Source organism: Mya arenaria, chromosome 16 (assembly GCF_026914265.1).
Source record: "Mya arenaria isolate MELC-2E11 chromosome 16, ASM2691426v1".
Classification (NCBI taxonomy): domain Eukaryota; kingdom Metazoa; phylum Mollusca; class Bivalvia; order Myida; family Myidae; genus Mya; species Mya arenaria.
The window spans coordinates 14,051,335-14,072,949 of NC_069137.1; the positions used below are offsets into that span (position 1 = coordinate 14,051,335).

The following is a 21,615-nucleotide window of genomic DNA, read 5'->3' on the forward strand; positions in this document are numbered from 1 at the left end:
AACATCCTGGAAGTAGCACTGGCTTTAATCGTTATGCAAGTTGACCCTCCAAGCAAATAGCTCAGCAGTTGGAGATGAATATTTGAACACTGAAACAATATACTAGTGGTCATCTTGTCCAACACTCCTGTGTGGCTAAAATCTGTGACAAAACAACCCCACTTGGTGTTGCTGTTATCTTCTTTCACTGCTCATTAATTGGAAATGTTTTTCACCTTTTCCTGTGTGTAAGACCAATTCGGAGAGCAGCTAGGAAGGTTATTATTTTGATTATTTCTGTTTATAGTCTTCAAATCCTATATAAGGAACAAAGATGTTTACCAGACCTCCCTCACAACTTTCCAAGAGATAAGCCAATGGAAAGCACAAGAGAAGAAAAATATTTTGATGAAAATATGCTGGTGTCATGGTTAGTAATTGTTGATATAAAATTGGTCATAACATAAAAAGATTGCAAACATGTTTTGTAGAGAAATTATGCCCCTTTGTTCTGATGAAAACCTGTAGAACAACAACACAAAACCACAATTTTATTGCAATTAACATCAACCACAAAATTGATGAATTTAACATTCCTGTGTCCTGAGGCAGAGTGTCCAGGTAATCATCACTCCTCTGATAGCTGTAATCAATTTCTCCTAAGAATGTGTCTGCCCATGTGCCTCATAAAGACTGATCTTTTTTAGTGTACATGTCATTGACTTGGCTTACAAAAATATTTCTTCTTTACAAAGAACATGATATGTTCTTGCTAATTTTACAAAGAAACATTACAACTTGTCAAGACATGGCATGTGCTTGCTAATTCTGTTTGCAAATTTCTGGTGTGGAAGGCAACAATTTAATTCCAGTTGATTAAATGAGAATAGGATGTAAAAAAGATGGAGTCAAATGGAGCAAATGATATCTTATTTGCCAGTTGATGGAGTCATCAGTATAGGAGGATCGATAACAGACAATCTAAGGAAATGGATATTACTTAGCTAATTTGAGATATATTTGGTATGTCTGTACACAATATGTTACCAATTTCTGTAAAGATTGGACATTTGATTTTAGTCTTACTCTCGAAATAGATGAACCTGTGACAATTAAATTAATACAATTGTTTTAATTTACTGAAAAGCATGAATAAATATCAAAAACAATTGTTCTTATGAAGGATACCTTGTTTAATTTGAAAGAAATGTGCAGAAAACGAGGTACTTATATACCTTGTATTTCTATCTTATAGTTAATCACTATAAATCCTTTAGGACCCACCAGTTGTGCATTTTTAGCTTTTAAATACACACGTAACAGTCTGCTGTAGTAGGTGGATGTGCGTTCAAAGTATTACTGTATAACATTCCATTATAGATGGAAGTAGGTTCATAGTATGTATGTTTACTTGGTAGGTAATATGCAAATTAGCAAAGCCCGGGCTCTGTGTGAATAGAGACTTGAGTGTATGTGAGACCAGTGGACCCCTTCAGGTCGAGCATGCTTTTCTATGAATGGATCTGTCGGCCTTGTTTGACATCACATGTTACACACAATCTTTTTATCAGTAACTAGTATTTGCCATAAGTTCATTATTTAGCAAGTAGTTAAAGGTTTATCACTCAAAATTTATGTTTGTTATACATATATATATGTATTGATTTTAAATATGAGTATCACTTTGAACTTGTTCGAGACATTTTGTCTGAAAATATTATAATTATGGCGGTTGAAAGAGATTGGATAAGAAAGGGTTAAGTATGGTCAATTTGGATATTATTTCACAATTAAAGGGCCATAGCTCTGTGTCGTCTAAAGCGCTCTGGCCGATTATCAAGTTTTTCAAAATTTTGGCTGTAATGTCCATAGTTGTTGTGACTTTAGTTATGAATAGGGTATAGTGATGAAACTTACTACAAAGCAAGCTCAGGTGGAGACATACCCTGATATGACTTTGTGGCTGGTTAAGTCAAGGTCACAAATACTGAAAACAGTTTATAACTATCAATAACTAGAGCTGATGATGCGAAGTGATTAAACTTGGTATGTGGAAATGCATCTTGGGATTGAACTTTTAGCGATTAGGTTAAAAGGTCCTTGTTCCTTAAAACAACTTTTTAGCTCAATAACTGCAATTAAGAATGACATACAGTGATGGAGTTCAGTTAAATTAGAGATCCTGCACATATGTACATTCGAGTTGTTTTTCGAGTTTGTAAAAACAAAATGAAGGTCAAAGTTGTACATATTTCTTGATACCTTAAATCTTAATTTGCGATTATTCCCTGATTTTTAAAACCTTTTTTTTCACATTGCAGGTTTTGTAGTACACATTGAAAATTAATATCAGTGAACATTGAATGCAAATGGAAACATCATGAAAAGCTAAAAGAAAAAAGCTTGCTACCAACAACCTATTAGCACAAGTAAGCCTCCTGGACTCTCGCGGGCAGCTGGAGATATTGGTCAACTGCATGCATGACTCCTGTACATTACACTGCTGGGGGCTGCTCCACATTATCACCTTGTGTGAGCTTACTCAGTTTTCAAATAGCATCGGTAATAAGTCAAAGTAAAAGTTTGAGAAACATATATTTTTTTTTAAGAATTTATTGCATCAGTTCTTTTCTCAAACCATGAACAAAACATGGATGTTGTAAAATATAAATAAACAATGTATAAAAGACAATAAATGAACATGACCTACATGTTTAAATAGTTTACAGAGCTTCCATTCTCAAAGTCATCTAAGAATGTTTCTTGCCTTTTCTTCGTAGTCATACTAGTGTAACCACTCATGACAAACACGAGACCATGGAATTGATGACAGATGCAATAAGTTTCATATGGATATTAGCTTCAGGTCTAAAGTTGCATACCAAATTACGTATTTGGTCAACATGAACATTGAGTTTGAGACCAAACCAATCTTGGTTCATTGCTATTCAACTCTGTTGCTAGAATTTGCTAGCTCAGAGCAACACTTAAGTCCTCCATATCAAGTCATCCAACTTTCTTCATAAAAAGTAAAGCCTTGTTTCTTCTTTGAGAAAGTTTGGCTAATTTCGGATTTAACAAGATATTGCTTTAATATCAGCTCAGAGCAACAGTTAAGTCTTCTGTATCAAGTCACCCGCCTTTTTAAAAAAAAGTTGAGCATAGTTTCTTCTTTGAGAAAGTTGTGCTCATTTTGAGTAAACAAGACTGCATAGTTTTTGTAAGGCAACCTGGAATGTTGTGGGTTCATCTTGTCGTATTGTTGCCCAGTCGTATTTTCTGTCTGCCGCTATGTTTTCCAAATCTAGCTCCTTCTCGATGCTTGGTATTGAGTACATATCTGAAAAACATATAAATGTAAAATAGAAAATTTGAGCGGATGTAATAATAGCTATACTATTTGTGCAAAACATTTTCTTTCAATATTTAACCATGCATTACAGCAGTTTGAAATGCTACCATATTCAAATTACTTTCAAGGTACCAGGTAAGCCTCCATCATTAGGACGCAAAGCTGTGTTTGTGCATTTTTTATATTCACATCAGATTGTTTCTATGTTTAATTCATATTGATTAACCATTATAATGTTTTGCATGGGTTACATTTTCAAATAACACCATAATGATGCTACGATGATAGGATATATAAAAGGAAGGTTACAAAACAATTTTTTTTTATTTTTACATAGAATTTTATCAATTTGTTTCTTAAATAACATGTTTACATATAAAAAAAATATGAAAAAAACTTCAAAATGTTCAAACTTAACAATCTAAATTGAAACTTGACCAGTAGGAATTTTTTTGTATTATCGTAATGATGAATTCTTTATAAATATTTAAAAAAAATACAGCTCTAATTTAAACTTTTGGTGATGTTTTATCATTGAAACAAGCGTTTTGTTTAGATTTCTGACCCTATATTACATGAACGAATACCTTTAATATGATCTATAAAGCTCACATATAATTTGAAACATATTCAAGGGCGACTGACAGCACTATCCTATATGCTGAAAAGAATGGTCTTTTCTTAATTGTTTGTATTATTACATGTTGAAAACCTAACAGTCAATGAAACAAGAGCACTGAGGAGCAAATGCCAATGCTCCTCTGTTTTTCTGATTCAAACAAGGGGTATAACTTGACAATAATGAAGCCAGGGTTATTGGCCTTACTGTACATGAGCATATTTTCCCTGGTAAGATGTGTACAAAGTTTCAGTTGAATATTTAAAAAAAAAATCAGTTTTAGCCTAATACTGAAAATGTAGACTACACCAAAACCAAGGGTTACAAAATATCTGAACTTTTTTCTTCAAAAAACGGAAGAGCTAATAAATAGGGTAAAACCAAAGCATTTACTCACTGTTAAGGTCGGCCTTGCTGAGCACAAAGAGCAGCGGGAGGCCCTTCATGTCGCGGTCCCTTAGCAGGACTCGGAGGTCGGCCTGTACTTCCTGCAGATTACTGAGCTCACTGGCATCGAGGAGGTAAACCAGTGCTGGAAATATGACAAATAACACTAGTTTCCTGGTGTGTACATCCTACAACTTTTTGGTAGTGTTGTCTTGTAACTTCTAATAGGTCAAAGTATGTACTGCCATATTAGCCAGCAAAGTATAGATATTCAAATGTTTTTTATTTAAAATTGAAAAATTCAAAAATGTTTAAAAATTGAAAGTGATGAGAATTCGGACAAAATTGATTTTTTTTTTCAGCTAAACATTTGCATCATAATTCAGGCTTGTCCATTTAAATGACTACAAGAAACCACAGGGGGTTCTCACAATTTTTTAACCCCATATTATTTAATGATCTATAGATTATATAAAGGTTAAAAGAAAAAAAAATGATAAGAACCCCTGTGGACGAAACAAGTACACACCTTCAGTGCCATGGTAGAACTGTCGACGCCGTGATATGTCGGAGATATCCCACATGAGAAGCATCTGCCCATTGCGCACCCCGTACACCATCTCAACATTGAAACTCTGTGTGGGCACCGCCATAGTCTCCTGACCTGGCAAACACCAGCCATACAGCAAGGTGGTCTTGCCTTTCATAAAAAATTGCAATTATTATACTAAAGTTTCAAACATTAATAAAAAAAGCTTTAAAAATAATTAAGAAGTTACATTGTATTTTATCATTTTAAGTTGAGTTTATGATTACAACATTGATTTTGAATTCAATAATATATCTAAGTTTGTTTTGTATTTTTGGAAAATTAGTTTTTATACAAAAATAATAAGTTAATAATTATTTCTCAATGTAATTATTTATAAAAGTTTATTTCAAATCATTTTCCAGGAAATATTAAAATGTTAATAATTTTTATACTATAATAAGGTTAAAACACAGCTTCCATTAAATATTAGTCTATAGCAATTATCATTATAACATAAATATTCATCATCATAAATCATTATCATCTTTCAGTTAATACACAAAAATAAATAATAAAAATATTTACCTGATCCTTTCGGTCCCATGAGAAGTACCTTCTTTGGAACTGAATAACCACTACATACCCCACCCATGACTGTATCTGCTCATTTGCATACTACTGGGCCATTACAGAATCCAACATCTTCATTTATAGTCTCCACATTTACCCCACACAGTTCTTAAACACTCCTATGTCCAGATATTTTGGACCTCAGCATGGGTGATTTGCAAGGATGGCCTACAGCCACTAAGTTATTGAACTGACAATGAATAATAATGACACTGTTTGTTATACATTGGATACTGTGGAAGAGTGAACATGGGAGGTAAATCCACCTGTGAGGCAAGTTCAAGCTAGTGCCATATTGGTAAATGATATTGGAGGTCAAAATCCTGTGGAATAGCTTATACAACTGGTAAATCAGTTAGGATTGCTCAACAGTACATGTTTTAGAGTTATTCTGTCCAGTAGAAGAATAATGGTTCTAAAATGAAGTCAAAGACATACATGGATGCTATGATCTTTGAGGTTTTTAAGGTCTTATCTAAATTATACTAAATATGGTTTATATATCAATATAGAAGCACTTTTTAAAGATTTAACTATTCAACTGCTCATTAAAGGTCAATAAAAAACAACATAAATTTTCTGCATTTTTATTTTAGATTGATATAAATAATTTAATATACATGTATATGGAAATACAGTCATGACAACTTGTATAGTTTTATCACAGATAAAATGATTTTATATTGAATCAATTAAAATGCACGAGGGTTGTTCTTGAAGTTCACAGAATTTTACCATATACAGAACTAATGTGGCACACCATTCTTGAAAAGTGGTACACAATAAGTCTAATGAAATATACATTGACGGTAGAAAATTTAGGTGTTTTATCAAATCAGAAATAATGATGTATATTGTTGGATCTTGTAACATGACATGTGGGATAGAAATTTTACTTGCAGACGCAATTTTCTTGCACACCAGGCAGGCATTTTAGATAAAATTGGGTTTGCTGAAAAACTCCTAAAAATAAAAATTTAGACCAAGAAAAGTTATCCATCATGTGTTTCCGGTCTGAACGGAAAAATCTGACATTGAAGCAAATTGAGTTGCCGGAAAAGGATGGATAGCCATAAGTATTTATCACATTTGTTGAATAAAAGGTTTGGTTAACTTGCCATTTTTGTGAGCAAACACCTTCAAGAGGTTTTCTACAAAGCCATTTTCTTACGCCTTACAGTAGCTGAAATACATGATCTGACGAAAGTTCAATTTTTCACCTTTTCTCAAAAATCATAGTGAAATAATTCATTCATTTTCAAACTGAAACAATATCATTTAATAAGAATAATTTAACAGAAATAACGGAAAGAACAATTTAATCCAGCTTCCGTGAACAGAAACGTTCCAAGATTCAAGAATGTTCTAAAAGTTTCAAAGTAAACAGATGACTATTCATCTTTGCGTTGATAATAAATCTCAAACATGGACGGGAATGCTTCTCTGCATGGGGTCTTTACCTGAAATGAAACAAAATAGTCACACGATGTCAGTGTTTTTACACCCCATGGATTGGGTTATGTAAACTGAACTGAGAGTCCGAGACAAACATCAAACTATGATTTTCATAGTAGTTCCAAATATAGAAGGAAAAGAAACTAGTGTTTATTTTAAATTGTACATACAATGCTTAACACTTGAACATAAAACAGAATCATGTCCATACCTAGAGGAATTCATGAAACATAAATTGGCCAGGTTTCATTTTCTCGAAACATCCTTATTACAGGATTAAGCTAAACTCACTATTTTCGTTTGTGTACAATTTATGTAATATTTACATTCTTATGAGTTTTCGGACTTAAATTTCTCTATGATAATCACGATGAATTCATTTTTATTTAGTAAAATCAAACTTAAGTTCCATGAAATAAACTACCTAAGCTTGTGATGCATGTGATTTTCCAAGAAATTGAAACCTGTACTCATATTCAAATCGAGTGCATAAAGCATTTGAATAAATTTACGATGTATTTACACATTCACTGAAGCGCCAAATACATTTATAAAACAAAAAAGTCAGACAACTAAAGATTAAATAGTAAATTTTCCATCTTAAGATATAAACCCACTTGATATCACAGTCATTAAGCTGCCACATCATCGTAGCGAGTCTTCTGCGATCTTCGTTCAGACTGTCTCCGGTATCGCTCCAACTCCTACACAGAAACAGATACACATACTGTACTTCATGTGTCTACTACATGTGGACATTGAGCAAACGGGCTGTATTCAATAAACATCTTAGATTTAATTTAAGTCTAAGGGTAGAATCCGAGTGTTTTGATTGGATAAAAAAAAAAATGCCAATAGACTTCATGGAAGCACTGAGGCATGCCTAAGGATAAGTATGAGAATAATATTGAATACAGCCCCAGAACTTAACATCACAATGAAAATCTGACTTAAATGTACATGTGCATGTAAACATAGAGTACATGCACAAAGCTGAGGTTGTTTTTTTTTACTTCTATATTAATAAGGGGAAAAGGTCAAAACGATTCCAATGCTACCATAAGCACTATCTATAGACGCCAGACACATGAAATGGAACTTAAACCAAAGTAATGTCAGCCATTATGAAAATTGAGTGATTATAAAAGCTTGTCAACTTATACACTTAAGTACCAAGTCCCAAAGCCTTATCAACTAACCTCTTCCTTCTGTGCCCGTAGCGTGTCTATTGCTGGCTCAGCATATTTTGGGTCCTTGGAGGGGTCTTCAACCTTAGATGGGTTATCAGTGTTCTGTAAAAAGTATTACTTGTAGCTTAGAAGTCCTTCAATACCAAAGAAACATGCGAAATCAATGAACCAGGTATGGTAAAAATAGTTAATAATCATTTTGAGCAATTTTCTTCATTTTTACATGTACAACATTCCCAACATGTACAGACCCATTTTAAAGTGGTACTTGTTTTCAAAATCAATACATACACATGTATAAAAAACATAAATTTTGAGTGATAAACGTTGAACTACTTACAAAATAATGCATTTTAGGAAAAAAACAATTACTGATAACAAGATAGTAACCTTGAATTTAATAACTGAAAATGCCCAATTATTAAATTACTGGTGGGTCCTAAGATTTACGGAGATAAAAAAAGGTAGAAATACCGTGTTTTCTGCACCTTTCTTTCAAATTTTCAGTTTCCTTCATAAGAACCATTATTTTCGATATTCATTCATACTTTTTGGTAAATCAAATCAATTGTGTAAACTGTGGTACTGCTTATTTGGGAGTTAAAGTGCATCTTTAATCGTTAAACATTTAACATGTCAGAGAACACTTATGCTGATGATATGAACTTAAAACATCCTTAACTTACTGTTTGTGGAAAATAGCTTGTAAAACAATGTTTCCATAAATCCACAGGGTTCCTGAAAGAAGCAAACAAAACTTTTTGTATTGACACTAGCGATAAAAAGATGAACGAGTATTGTCGAAATTGTTCATTTGCCTCCTAAGTAGGAGTTAATCAATAAGGAATTTTTGGAATATCAATTATCGTTTTTAAACAATTACAAAACACTCTCTTTCATTAAAATCTGAATAATGACATTCTAGAATTTAATGGATTTGTTTTAAATATAATAATACTAATCAAAAACATAGTAACAATAAGTATTACATCACGACAGTTACGGTGGGCTAGAAATTTAGTAATTGCTGAATGATCTGGAAGGTATTTTTTTTATCTTATATTTTCATTATAATTTTGCAAGTGTTGGCAACAATATTTTTTTCCATTTTTAAAATGAAATTGATGATTGATCAAAATGGCCTCTGATTATTTCTGATAATTTATCAATCAAAATGGCCTCTGATTATTTCCGATAATAAATAATAACAATATTTCCATATATCATGCCTCCAACATGAATCACGCATTGCCATTTGCCCTGGATGGTCACTTAGCAGCCCCATATTTTTCCATACAAGGACACTAAATTTTATTGTACCAAAATGTCTTATTTTTTTATTCTGATCAATAAATGAAGCATTTCCCATAAATTGATCAATGTTAACTGGTTGTCAAAATGATATATACATTATGGTGTTAGCTTTCACCCAATATGGTTTCCTTTGCCCTGTACATCCCATATCAGGTCACCTACTAACCCCATAACTTTTAATAAGCATACTACTTATTGAATTATAAGATTTTCTATTAAGCTCTACCTAGTGGTTACCATTCTGATATGAGAATTAATGTATAAATTAAAGAAAAGGAAATGCTCTCTATTGTAGTACAAATAAATTATTCAGGAAGTGTGAATTATGTATATGTTCAATCGAAGTGGTTGGTTGTAGAAATGTTTTGAATCATATTGTGAGGTTTACCATGTAATTAGTAGGGTGCATATTATAAGTTACCAGATAAGGGATATTAGGGGCAAAGAAAACCATCGACGACCTGTTTACAGTGATCAACTTATGGGAAATGTTTTATTTTTGCATTAGAATCAGGAAATAGATGCCATTTTGGTAGGTTATTATTTATTGACTCAACATGGAAAAATATAGGGTCACCTCCTGACCAATTCTGGACCAATGGCGTTACAACGTTCATAATGAGGCATGATATATTAAATATCATTGTACTATATCTTACTTCCAACTTATTGCACATAAGCATGCTCGACCTACTGGTAACTGTTCCCATATGAGATTGAAGTCAAGAGCATGGACAAAAAACAAAGAAAACACACTCCCAATAATCACAATCCTATACTGACATACCTGGCGTTAACCCGCCCAACGTCCTTATCTGACAATGGAACATTTCCTACAAAAAGACAGCAAGGTTAACAAGTACAATGGAATTCTTCCAAGAGGGTGCTCGTAGAGTTAGATTACATGTATATAGTCAAGTCAATCTCATTCAAATCAGATCCACAATACTCGCTTCATGATGTTGCTATGATTTTAATGAGATTGTAGTTAAGTATTTATTTATATTTTTTGCTAGATTTTATAATTATTAAAACAAACTATCCTCAAAATCTAAGCCGTGCAAAATGGTAAAAGAAGTTTGCTTTAATTTTTACAACTTAAAGGCCACAAAAAAACTTACTACTTCCAATTATCACCAAATTAAAATAAAAAAGTTACATTAAAAACTGTTCTTAAAAACACTGTTCTTAGTAAAACCATGTTGAATCAAACAATGCGAAAGTATTATTAAACATTATCAAATGTCTCTGAAATCTCCAAGAAGACTAAAACGGTTATCTACAGTGAATACTCTATGGGGGTTAATTTAAAATTACACTAAAACAGGATATAATTATTCAGGATTATCACTCTAAATGATAAATTAAAAATCATTTAGGAGAGAAAAGATTTTGATATATCCCGTCTTAAACAATTCGGAAGCTTTTTATTTTCAATTAGCTCCCTTGTACAACATATTTAAGCTCAAATCTTTTTGCAATTTTATTTAAGATTGATTCAGCCTAACTGATCATTTGTTGTAAGGTGAGTACTTCTTACCTATAGCCTGGAGTGAGTCAAGGCCGACTGGAACCATAAGGGGTTTGTTATATTCTGTCTGTAGTACCTTACTGCAAACAAACCAAAAGCAATGTTTGACACATGTATTCCCGATATGTACCATACATAAACATCAAGTGATGCATTTATTCAATACCTGTACAAAGTTCTCCATAGAAGATGTTGCAGGCCCTTAAATACATTTCAGCTTAATTTAATTTTGTCTCTTTCTCTGAATAATCTTAAAGGGACTAGCTCATGTTTTGTAAAATTCACTTTTTTATGACACAATAAAGTTTGACAATCATTAGGAGTGTTAAAAATAAGATGCTGACAGCTGGAACCCTGCAACATATGTTGATATATGCTCAAATATTGTCTTTTAATTACACGCTTTGAATAACGTTACTAACACTTTTCAATTAAAGTCTTACAGGTTAAACTATCCCCTAGCTTATGTAAGAGTCCATGTGGGTGAGCGGTTTTATTGTCATTTTTCTAACTTTTTCTTCACTGTACTAGGTGTGTTTTATATACTTTAATTGTTTTTTTTCCTGCAATTTCAGTATCAAAGAGTAAAATAATTATAATATAAGTGTTTTCAGATGCATTTCTGTGAAAACAAATTTGGTCCAAAAGAAGGGATTTTTTTCAAGATGTCATGTCATTTTCATATTGGAGTTGCTTTAAGCAATTCTTAATGAGAGCACAGTTCTGAATACACAATCTATTTTAAAACAAGAGTACTACAGAGCGAATGCCGGTTTCTTCTTGGTACCAAGGTTTACCCCATACCACATGCCCATGCTCTCATGTAACATCATGCCAATGTACATATAATATTGTTGTAACATATTTCACAATCATTGTACAATAAATGCCTTACACATTGCTTTACACAGTTTAAATTATATAAAACCTATTATGCAACGACAGTCATCAAAACAAAACTTTGATGAACAAGCCCTATTTCTCATCCCTGCTATATAGAATTAAGGCTTGTGTCAACTTTAACAGGTGCAATGCTCATCCCATGTGTTTACAATTGACAAGGTAGAGATTTACCTGGGAGTGGTTCCAAACAGGTGATTGGTAATCACAGCCCTCGCCTTCTGAACAAGCTGTTCAATCTTCGTGCTGAAAAACTAAACAACCCAACCCAGTGTTATTTTTGTAGGAAATAAAAATCACATGTGCCATTGGCTTTTACTAACCCCTAGTCTGCTGTACCACAGTACTGTAAATTAATTGTTGCTTTTAAGTATTATAGTACTGAAATAAATGTATATGGCATATGTATGGCATGTGTATGGTAATGTATATGGTAATGTGTACGGCAATGTGTATGGCAATGTGTAAGGCATGTGTATGGTAATATGAAAGGCATGTGTATGGCAATGTGTACGTGTATGGCAATGTGTATGGCAATGTGTACGGCAATGTGTATGGCAATATGAAAGGTATGTGAATTGTAATGTGTAAGGCAATGTGTATGGCAATATGAAAAGCATGTGTATGGCAATGTATACAGTAATGTGTAAGGTAATGTGTAAGGCATTTGTATGGTAATGTGTACAGTAATGTGTAAGGCAATGTGTAAGGCATGTGTATGGCAATGTGTATGGTAATGTGTAAGGCATGTGTATGGTAATGTGTATGGTAATGTGTAAGGCATGTGTATGGCAATGTATACAGTAATGTGTAAGGTAATGTGTAAGGCATTTGTATGGTAATGTGTACGGTAATGTGTAAGGCAATGTGTAAGGCATGTGTATGGCAAAGTGTATGGTAATGTGTAAGGCATATGTATGGTAATGTGTATGGCAATAAGTAAGGCAATGTGTAAACCTGTAAGGCATATGTATGGTAATGTGTATGGCAATGTGTAAGGGAATGTGTAAGGCATGTGTATGGTAATGTGTATGGTAATGTGTATGGCAATGTGTAAGGTAATGTGTAAGGCATGTGTATGGTAATGTGTATGGTAATGTGTAAGGCATGTGTATGGCAATAAGTAAGGCAATGTGTAAGGCATGTGTATGGTAATGTGTATGGCAATGTGTAAGGCAATGTGTAAGGTAATGTGTAAGGCATGTGTATGGTAATGTGTATGGTAATGTGTAAGGGAATGTGTATGGTAATGTGTATGGTAATGTGTAAGGCATGTGTATGGCATGTGTATGGTAATGTGTAAGTCAATGTGTAAGGGAATGTGTATGGTAATGTGTAAGGCATGTGTATGGCAATAAGTAAGGAAATGGGTAAGGCATGTGTTTGGCAATGTGTAAAGCAATGTGTATAGTAATGTGTATGGTAATGTGTATGGCAATGTGTAATGCAACGTGTAAGGTTATGTGTAAGGCAATATGTAAGGCATGTGTATGGCAATGTGTAAGGTAATATGTAAGGTAATGTGTAAGGCATGTGTATGGTAATGTGTATGGCAATGTGTAAGGTAATGTGTAGAGCAATGTGTAAGGTAATGTGTAAAGCAATGTGTATGGCAATGTGTAAGGCATGTGTATGGTAATGTGTAAAGCAATGTGTATGGCAATGTGTAAGGCATGTGTATGGTAATGTGTAAAGCAATGTGTATGGTAATGTGTATGGCAATGTGTATGGTAATGTGTATGGCATAGTGTAAGGTAATGTGTAAAGCAATGTGTATGGCAATGTGTAAGGCATGTGTATGGCAATGTGTAAAGCAATGTGTATGGTAATGTGTATGACAATGTGTATGGTAATGTGTATGGCAATGTGTATGGTAATGTGTAAGGTAATGTGTAAAGCAATGTGTATGGCAATGGGTAAGGCATGTGTATGGTAATGTGTATGGCAATGTGTAAGGCATGTGTATGGTAATGTGTATGTCAATATGTAAGGTAATGGGTAAGGCATGTGTATGGTAATATGTATAACAATGTGTAAGGTAATGTGTATGGCAATGTGTAAGGCAATGTTTATGGCAATGTGTATGGCAAAATGTACTTTAGGTGAACAGCAATGGGTACGGCATATGTAGGGCAGGTGTATGCACTGTGTACAGAAGACAATAAAAGCTTTTATTGTAAAATATATACTTAAATATTAAATACATTCATACACAAGAACATTAAACTCTTTTATTTCACCTAAAACATCTGTACAGTACACTTGTACAGCTGCCTGGGTTTTAATAATTGCCTTTATCATACTAGTTAAACATGTTTATCTATTATTTTCACACTTTCTGCTCCTACTCTCCCCTACAGAGAATTCCAAATTATATAAAATGAAAAGGGATGAGCTAAGTTATGTAAGTTATAGATGTGTCAACAATGATAATGTAAAATAAGAATCAACAAGTCCAAATTCTTACACTATTACTTAGCTTTTAAATTATAATTAGCCCTGCTATTTTAAATTCCAAACTTGACCAGGCCTGGTCAAAAATTAAAATTCCCAATTAAAAAGTTGTAAAAATAACTGTTTGAAAAATCATTGTTTCAGTTATAAAAGACCACAAATAAATTGCTAACACGTGTATTTCAATACATCCCAAAAATTATTTATCAAAAATTCCCAATACCAAGGGTATTGGTCACTCTCCCAAAATTCCAGAAAAAAGTCCCTGGTAAGACTTAAGCTTCTAGACTATCTATAAAACTTTGATTACCTGTAACACTGCGCCATTTGTGTGAGCCACGAATCTCAGGGTTTTACAGATCACTTTCCTCTTTTCGGAATCCATATCCTGAAATAAACACCCAAGATGAAATTACCTTACAATAGAATTTAGAACGGAATCAAGTTTTTGACATCACCTTGTTGACTAAACAGGCAAACAACAACTTAAAATTTAACCTTTAATTTCTATTTTTCGGGGTGTAAAATTTCCATGAAAGTGCAAATGCTGACATTTTGAAGTCGATAAGTATCCATACATTAGTCAGAAAACAGACATTCTTGATTATCCCTTTTATTTATAAAGCTTCATGCAGTGAAAACAATGACTTTTTTATATCTAGTGTCTAGTGAAAACTTTTTCTTTAAATATCAAGTTGTTGTTATAAAACAATAATGGGTTTTTTGAACACATAACCCAAAATAGTTATATGTATTTTTAAATGGATATAAAATGGGTTTAAATTTCGCATTTTTAGTTAATAAAGAAATCTTACCTGGAAGAGATCATACTTAGTGCCAACAATGACAAGGGGCACGGGAAAAGGGTCCAGCATGTTTCTGTCCGCATGATCTTCACCCAAACGAGCCAGAGCCCGTTTCTGGAGTGCCTCCCTGATACCTGGGTTGTCTTGTCTTGCATCTGCAATGGCTGCCTCTATACGAGCCCGGGATGAGGCCAGGAGAGACTCCAGGGTGAACCAAATCTCCTCTGGCTTAGATAGGTCAACACAGATCATCACCGCTCCATTCCTAAAATACAAAGTATATCATTATTAATAGGGTTATTCATCAAGGATGCTTTTTATTCACTAAAAAGCCTTGACCTCGAAGTAAGCAATATCTTTTTTTGTAAAGATATTGTATTAAAATGCAAATGGATTAGTCTACAAATTATAAAAAAGTTCCTTTATGGAATAAGGGAAGCAATATTGCTTTACCAGCATGTGTTTCCTCACATACCGGTATTTCTCCAACTTTGCTCTCAACATCAACACATCAATAAAGGTATTTTTTTACTTCTACAACAACATCTTATTTGGAGCCATGTTTAAAAGCAATCATTTGTTTTAAGTGCTTTATAATACAGTTACCACACAAGCAAAAGCTTACCGAAGTCATGTCTGCGTTTCTCACTTGGTCTAACTAAAGTTATTTGAGTTGCTACACATATACTCATTGCCAATGACTCTTTGTATATAAAGTTTCATGTAACTATCTTGAGCAGTGTTTAGGTAATGGTCAATAGAAATTGTTGCACACCAACAACACCAACAACAACAACAACAAGGTTATGGCAATTATAAATATCTCCACATTTTTTGGTGTTCGGAAGATGAGTTAAAAAGTAAACTAAGCCCATTATTTTGTACACTTACTCCAGCGTGTCGGCATTGAGGGGAATATCCATGAGTTTTGACAGCCATGTTCCCCCGCCCAGCTCCCAGATATGGCCAATGTCCTTTGCCTGAGGAGTGAAGTTTACTTAACATAAATTATTCTTGAACCATACACATATACTGTACATTGTTGTAGATTGATATGAGATGTTACATCCTTTATATCTTGGCCATTTTAATGTAATATACTATTTGCTGCACACAATTGTCTAAAACATTAAGTCATCTTTTGGCTAGTTTGGGCCTACAAATAATGCCATTAGTGTACAGAAATTATTGGATAAATATGACCAACTAATAAACATAGTGTTGGATAAACTTTAAAAAAATACCCAAGCCAGATCTGCGCAACCTGCTAACAACCTTATTCAATCCATTTGAATCAGGTTGTTAGCAGGTTGCGCAGATCTGGTTTGGTTAATAGGGGATATTTTTAGGTAAGAGGATGAAAAATTATTTTTTAAACCAAAGTAGCAGCAAAGATAACTAAAAATACTGCTGCCTTGTCTTTGCTTTATAAAGATATGCAATAAGTGCTGCCTTATCACAAAACCTAACTTAAATACGACATTTAAGCTATTAATACACTTCAAACTACATCGCAAAATGGTATTTATACATGACAAGGCAGTAATAAAACACGACCAAATAGATGTACATACCATATTATGTCCCTTTGATCTTCTGGCGTATGTGTATTCCAGGGCAACTGTGGGCTTTGGTGCTTCATTTCTGTTTATACAATAAATTTAAATCTAACATAAATGCATAATAATTTACATTTTGTTGCCTTCAATGTATATTTTGACTATTAAATGATAGTTGATTTTATCGCTGTATTATGGATTAGTAATGATTCAAAGTAATTTAGATACTACATGTATATTTTACATTATGATATACCAGCATTTTGTAATTGTATATATAATAATGATCATTATCATCATGTTTGTGTTCTTTAAGCAATAGGAAATACATTATTACTTAGAAGTATACAACAAAAACTACTAAAATGAACGAGTCTGTCCTGCTCTTCGCCTACTACATGTAGTTATAATGACATGTTGATAAACTGATCTTGACTTTCTGCTTTAATATTGAGAAGATTATCACACCAGGATTTGAGGTTAGATGGGATGCCCGACACTCATGTAACTTTGTACCCTCTTCCCAAGGAACAGATGAATAAGAGACTCTAAACATGATATGGGTTTGGGGTCTCAACCCAAGTGTGTCAGGTGCAATCCCCTCCTCCCCCTACCCCCTCAGCATCCAAAAGTGTTACTGTATACATGTAGGTCTTCTTTGCTTTCTCAAAATAGTCTTACCTCTCTAAAAATCTGAGAATAATTGAAGTCTTCCCCTGCAAATAACCAAATATTGATTGCATAAAATGTACTTACAAACTACACAATGAGACTTTAATCAATGCTTGAATTACAACAGTGCAACAAAGCCAACCCAAGAGCTCATCTGTTATTTTTTTAGTGGAAAAAAGGGGCATAACTCAAGAATAATTAACCCCAGAGTCATGGGTCTTGCTGGATATGCATATTTTCTCTGGCAACTTGTGTACTAAGAGTTTTATTTTGATATTTTGAATGTTTCTTATAAAGTTACGTTTTTGCACACTGAAAACAATGATGCTAAGACTATGACAATAACTCAACTTTTTTTCTTATTTCTAAAAAAGTGTTCAGAAAAAATGAACAAATACTTGTCGTTCTTACAAGCACCTATAATCAATTGTAATCAATGACTTTACTAAAGCAGTTCCAAGCTTTAAACAAAAGACTTGATCATTAAAAGAAATGCATGAAGCAAGCTTTTAGTAACTGAGTTTTACTACAACTAACGATCGGCAATACTTGCATTTGGTCAAAGGATATATTTTCCCCCAAGAATTGCTACATGTTTGCCATTCACCAAGTGAAACCCTTTAACTCAGCAAATTGAAGCATTTTTTGATTTATAATACATGTGTAGTTGAATACTGTTATACATATACAATGTATGTGAACTATTTAAACTATCATATTATTTTATTCTGGTACATGAATTTGTTTACTTACAGAATTCTTTGCTCCAACAATGAAGAGATTTTTCTCCTCGGCATTCTTTCCATCATCTGTGCATGGAATAAATGGAGATAGATTACTGGTATTACTAGCTACTACAGACGTACAGTTAACATGTAAATGCAGTTTGCCAACTAGTTTTAAACATTGTTATATATTTTACTTTTAATTCATAAATAAACAATAGATCATTAACTGAAATGGCTTGTAAGACTATTGCTGATGATCAATAATGATTTTGGACATATTGTCAATGCAAATTGGCCTTACATGTAATGCCTCAACTATAACCATATTATATTGAATATAAGCAGATGATAATTTCATAATTAAGATGAACAAAGAAGTATAAATTTTCATCTGACATGAATTATTAAAAAAAGCATTATTTAATTTTAAATATACACAACAATGCCACTGGATGTGTTGCATTACCGGTAAGTTTTTCTAGTCCCAGGAAATTGTTTGAAACTTAAAAGTTATGTATAATACTATGACTACATAACAATGATGAACACGCCATTGAAATTGTGGCCTACATGACTTGTCTTAAACTCATCTTTTTGTTCAAAAGAACAAAATACCTTGGTCTTTGCCTGCTTGCTCAATAGCAAGATCCCACAGGGTTGTCATCTTTTAGGATAAATCTAGGTGGTTGGTTCTGTAATTTGATAAATAAAAATCTGTTGTTGGAAGGCAAGCACACAAGTTAACAACACACAATAATCTACACTAATAGATCAAACTGGCATTCATAAATGTTTTTTTTTAAATGTTGTGTTTTAAAAAAACACTATTTTCTAGACAGTGGTCTCATCTGGGCGTGAAAGGTAGTATCTGCATTCAGTTTTGAAGTCCTGTATGGTCTCTGATGATAAATAGAACAAGTGCAAGATGACACCTGTATATTGCAAAATATTTCTCACTTCCTTATTTCATGTAGCAAGGCTTGATGTTGATGCATGCACTTGTGTATTAGAAATTAAAATTCAAGCTTGTTTATCCAAAAGACTTATTTCAATGACTGGGAAATCGGGATACAAAACTCTAGCCCTTTATTAAAAGACCCTTGGCTTTTACTAGTGCCTATTTTAAAAATTAGCAGAAGATGAGAGAGCATAGAACCAGAACTCAAAGATTCCAAGAACTACAGTTTTAAGCAGAAGCCAGTTGCTGCGGCTGCTGGTATCATTTTTATACAGGGAATTTGCATTCCAACAGCAAACCTTCAAACACAGACAGAACTAACTGGAAAAATTACAGCCCAAAATATTGGCATTAAAATCATACATCTGTCACAATACTGGACACATTCATTTGAAGATAAATAATAACACAAAATAATAATAATACCACCATAATTTCTTGAATCTTTTGGTTCTTCTATAATCAGGTGACTAGTCAAACATAAATTTACACATCATTTGAAATGATTGATTTTGATTTTAAAGTCAACATTTTGTATGAAAGCCAACCTGAAATGTAATTGATTGCATAGCAAATCCGAATATCAAAAAGCACAAACGTTTTATACAAAGCAACTTTAAAGAAAAGAAAGTTAAGTGTATCTATAAATTACAGATTATATGCAGGCTTTTAAAATTATGATGTTAAGTGAAAGAAAGAGTGTATGCCTGAACAAAGTTTTGAATATATGCAGACGACCAAATCAGCGTCCCTACAACAGCTAGTTCAACAATGAAGCTGTTGGAAGTGCTCTATACAGTTGACCCTACAAAGGCTATAATGAGTAAATCTAGAATTTCTCGAAACTGATATATTTTTTTTATGTCAGTTAAACATGCCCAAATCATGAATAAAATGCCAATTTACGGCATTAACAATAGTTCATGTTTTGTTTTTCAAGGAAGTAACGAAAAAACGTTCTTAGTACATATTTAAGGGATATAACAGTTAAAATAGACCAAGTGACTTACAAAATAATTTCGAGAAATGGAATGTTTACAAATTGATGGGTGCGGGGTGATACAGGAATCCAGTGGATTTCACGTGAAATCCACTCAAAACGTGAAATCCACTCAGAACTCAGTTATTTTAATTAATAATTTAATTTTTTGTCTACATATTAGAAAGTGCCTCGTGAAGGGTTTATATTTCAAATTTTATTGAAATTGGTCAAAAAATAAAGAAGTTAGAGCAATTTTTCATTTTTTTCCAAAAATAGATCGGAAATCGAGGTGAAATCCAGATTCCGATAAGTGAAATCCACTCATAACTCATTCATTTTAATAAATAATTTTCTGTTTTTGTATATTTATTAGAAAGTGCCTCATAAAGGGTTTATATTTCAAATTTTATTAAAATTGGTCATAAAATGAAGAAGTTAGAGCAATTTTTCGAAAATAGATCGGAAATTGAGGTGAAATCCAGTTTTCGAGAAGTGAAATCCACTCACAACTCATTAATTTTAATAAATAATTTTCTGTTTTTGTATATTTATTAGAAAGTGCCTCATAAAGGGTTTATATTTCAAATTTTATTGAAATTGGTCAAAAAATGAAGAAGTTAGAGCAATTTTTCGAAAATAGATCGGAAATCGAGGTGAAATCCAGTTTTCGAGAAGTGAAATCCACTCTCAACTCAGTTTTATTAATTATTTATTTTTATTTTTTGTATACATTTTGGAAAGTGCCTAATGAAGGGTTTATATTTCAAATTTTATTAAAATATATCAAGAAATGAAGAAGTTAGAGCAATTTTTCGGAAATCGAAGTGAAATCCACATTTTGACAAGTGAAATCCACTTTTTCAGACGTGAAATCCACTCACAACTCATTTATTTTTAACAAATTAATTTTTCTGTAGAACAAATAATTGAAAGGGCTTCATAATGGGTTTATATTTCAAATTTTATCCAAATTGATCCAAAAATAAGAAAGTTGTAGACCTATTTTGAAAAAAGATCGGAAATCGAAGTGAAATCCACATTTTGACAAGTGAAATCCACTTTTTCAGACGTGAAATCCACTCATAACTCATTAATTTTTAACAAATTAATTTTCCAAAAATAAGAAAGTTGTAGACCTATTTTGAAAAAAGATCGGAAATCGAAGTGAAATCCACATTTTGACAAGTGAAATCCACTTTTTGAGACGTGAAATCCACTCATAACTCATTTATTGTTAACAATTTTTGTTTTTGTTGAACAAATGATTGAAAAGGCTACATAATGGGTTTATATTTCAAATTTTATTCAAATTGATCCAAAAATAAGAAAGTTGAAGTTATATTGTGAGGGCGTTTTGTTGTGTATGCATAATTGTTTATTTTTTTTCATGATAAACACAATATCCATACACATCCAGGCCATACCACGTGGAGGCGCTCTCAATCATGGCCCTTTTTTACTTTCGAATTTTGAAAATATTAAAAATTTAATAAATAATCCGAAAATTGTTTTGTATTATTTGTTTATGCCAGACATTTATTTATGGTTATTTATACATGTACATTGG

General features: G+C 32.8%; 2 protein-coding genes across 2 annotated transcripts; both read right to left on the bottom strand.

Moving 5' to 3' along the window:
* Window positions 1-2,583: 2,583 nt before the first annotated feature.
* On the bottom strand, window positions 2,584-5,712 carry LOC128222615 (ADP-ribosylation factor K-like). Its single transcript, XM_052931709.1, has 4 exons — window positions 5,455-5,712; window positions 4,867-5,037; window positions 4,348-4,482; window positions 2,584-3,319 (listed from the first exon to the last, which is right to left on the bottom strand). Exons 1-4 carry the CDS (start codon window positions 5,519-5,521, stop codon window positions 3,168-3,170), a joined length of 525 nt encoding a protein of 174 aa, XP_052787669.1. The 5' UTR covers window positions 5,522-5,712; the 3' UTR covers window positions 2,584-3,167.
* A 360-nt stretch (window positions 5,713-6,072) lies between these two features.
* LOC128222120 (cytoplasmic dynein 2 light intermediate chain 1-like) lies at window positions 6,073-20,122 on the bottom strand. Its single transcript, XM_052930978.1, has 15 exons — window positions 20,077-20,122; window positions 18,724-18,800; window positions 18,134-18,189; window positions 17,390-17,424; window positions 16,724-16,793; window positions 16,041-16,129; window positions 15,159-15,414; window positions 14,654-14,731; window positions 12,064-12,143; window positions 10,999-11,069; window positions 10,246-10,291; window positions 8,831-8,882; window positions 8,154-8,246; window positions 7,572-7,658; window positions 6,073-6,959 (listed from the first exon to the last, which is right to left on the bottom strand). Exons 2-14 carry the CDS (start codon window positions 18,770-18,772, stop codon window positions 7,587-7,589), a joined length of 1,047 nt encoding a protein of 348 aa, XP_052786938.1. The 5' UTR covers window positions 18,773-18,800; window positions 20,077-20,122; the 3' UTR covers window positions 6,073-6,959; window positions 7,572-7,586.
* Window positions 20,123-21,615: the final 1,493 nt, after the last annotated feature.

What these genes read in the sequence shown, in the direction of transcription:
- LOC128222120 (XM_052930978.1), bottom strand. Translation starts at nt 18,772, where the DNA reads ATGACAACCCTGTGGGATCTTGCTATTGAGCAAGCAGGCAAAGACCAA. An exon ending in CTAAGTATGATCTCTTCCAG is followed by an intron (nt 14,732 to 15,158) that starts GTAAGATTTCTT and finishes TGTTTATTTCAG; the next exon opens with GATATGGATTCCGAAAAGAG. An exon ending in TACGGGCACAGAAGGAAGAG is followed by an intron (nt 7,659 to 8,153) that starts GTTAGTTGATAA and finishes GTTTCTGTGTAG; the next exon opens with GAGTTGGAGCGATACCGGAG.
- LOC128222615 (XM_052931709.1), bottom strand. Translation starts at nt 5,521, where the DNA reads ATGGGTGGGGTATGTAGTGGTTATTCAGTTCCAAAGAAGGTACTTCTC. An exon ending in CATGGGACCGAAAGGATCAG is followed by an intron (nt 5,038 to 5,454) that starts GTAAATATTTTT and finishes TTTTTATGAAAG; the next exon opens with GCAAGACCACCTTGCTGTAT. An exon ending in CAGCAAGGCCGACCTTAACA is followed by an intron (nt 3,320 to 4,347) that starts GTGAGTAAATGC and finishes TATGTTTTTCAG; the next exon opens with ATATGTACTCAATACCAAGC.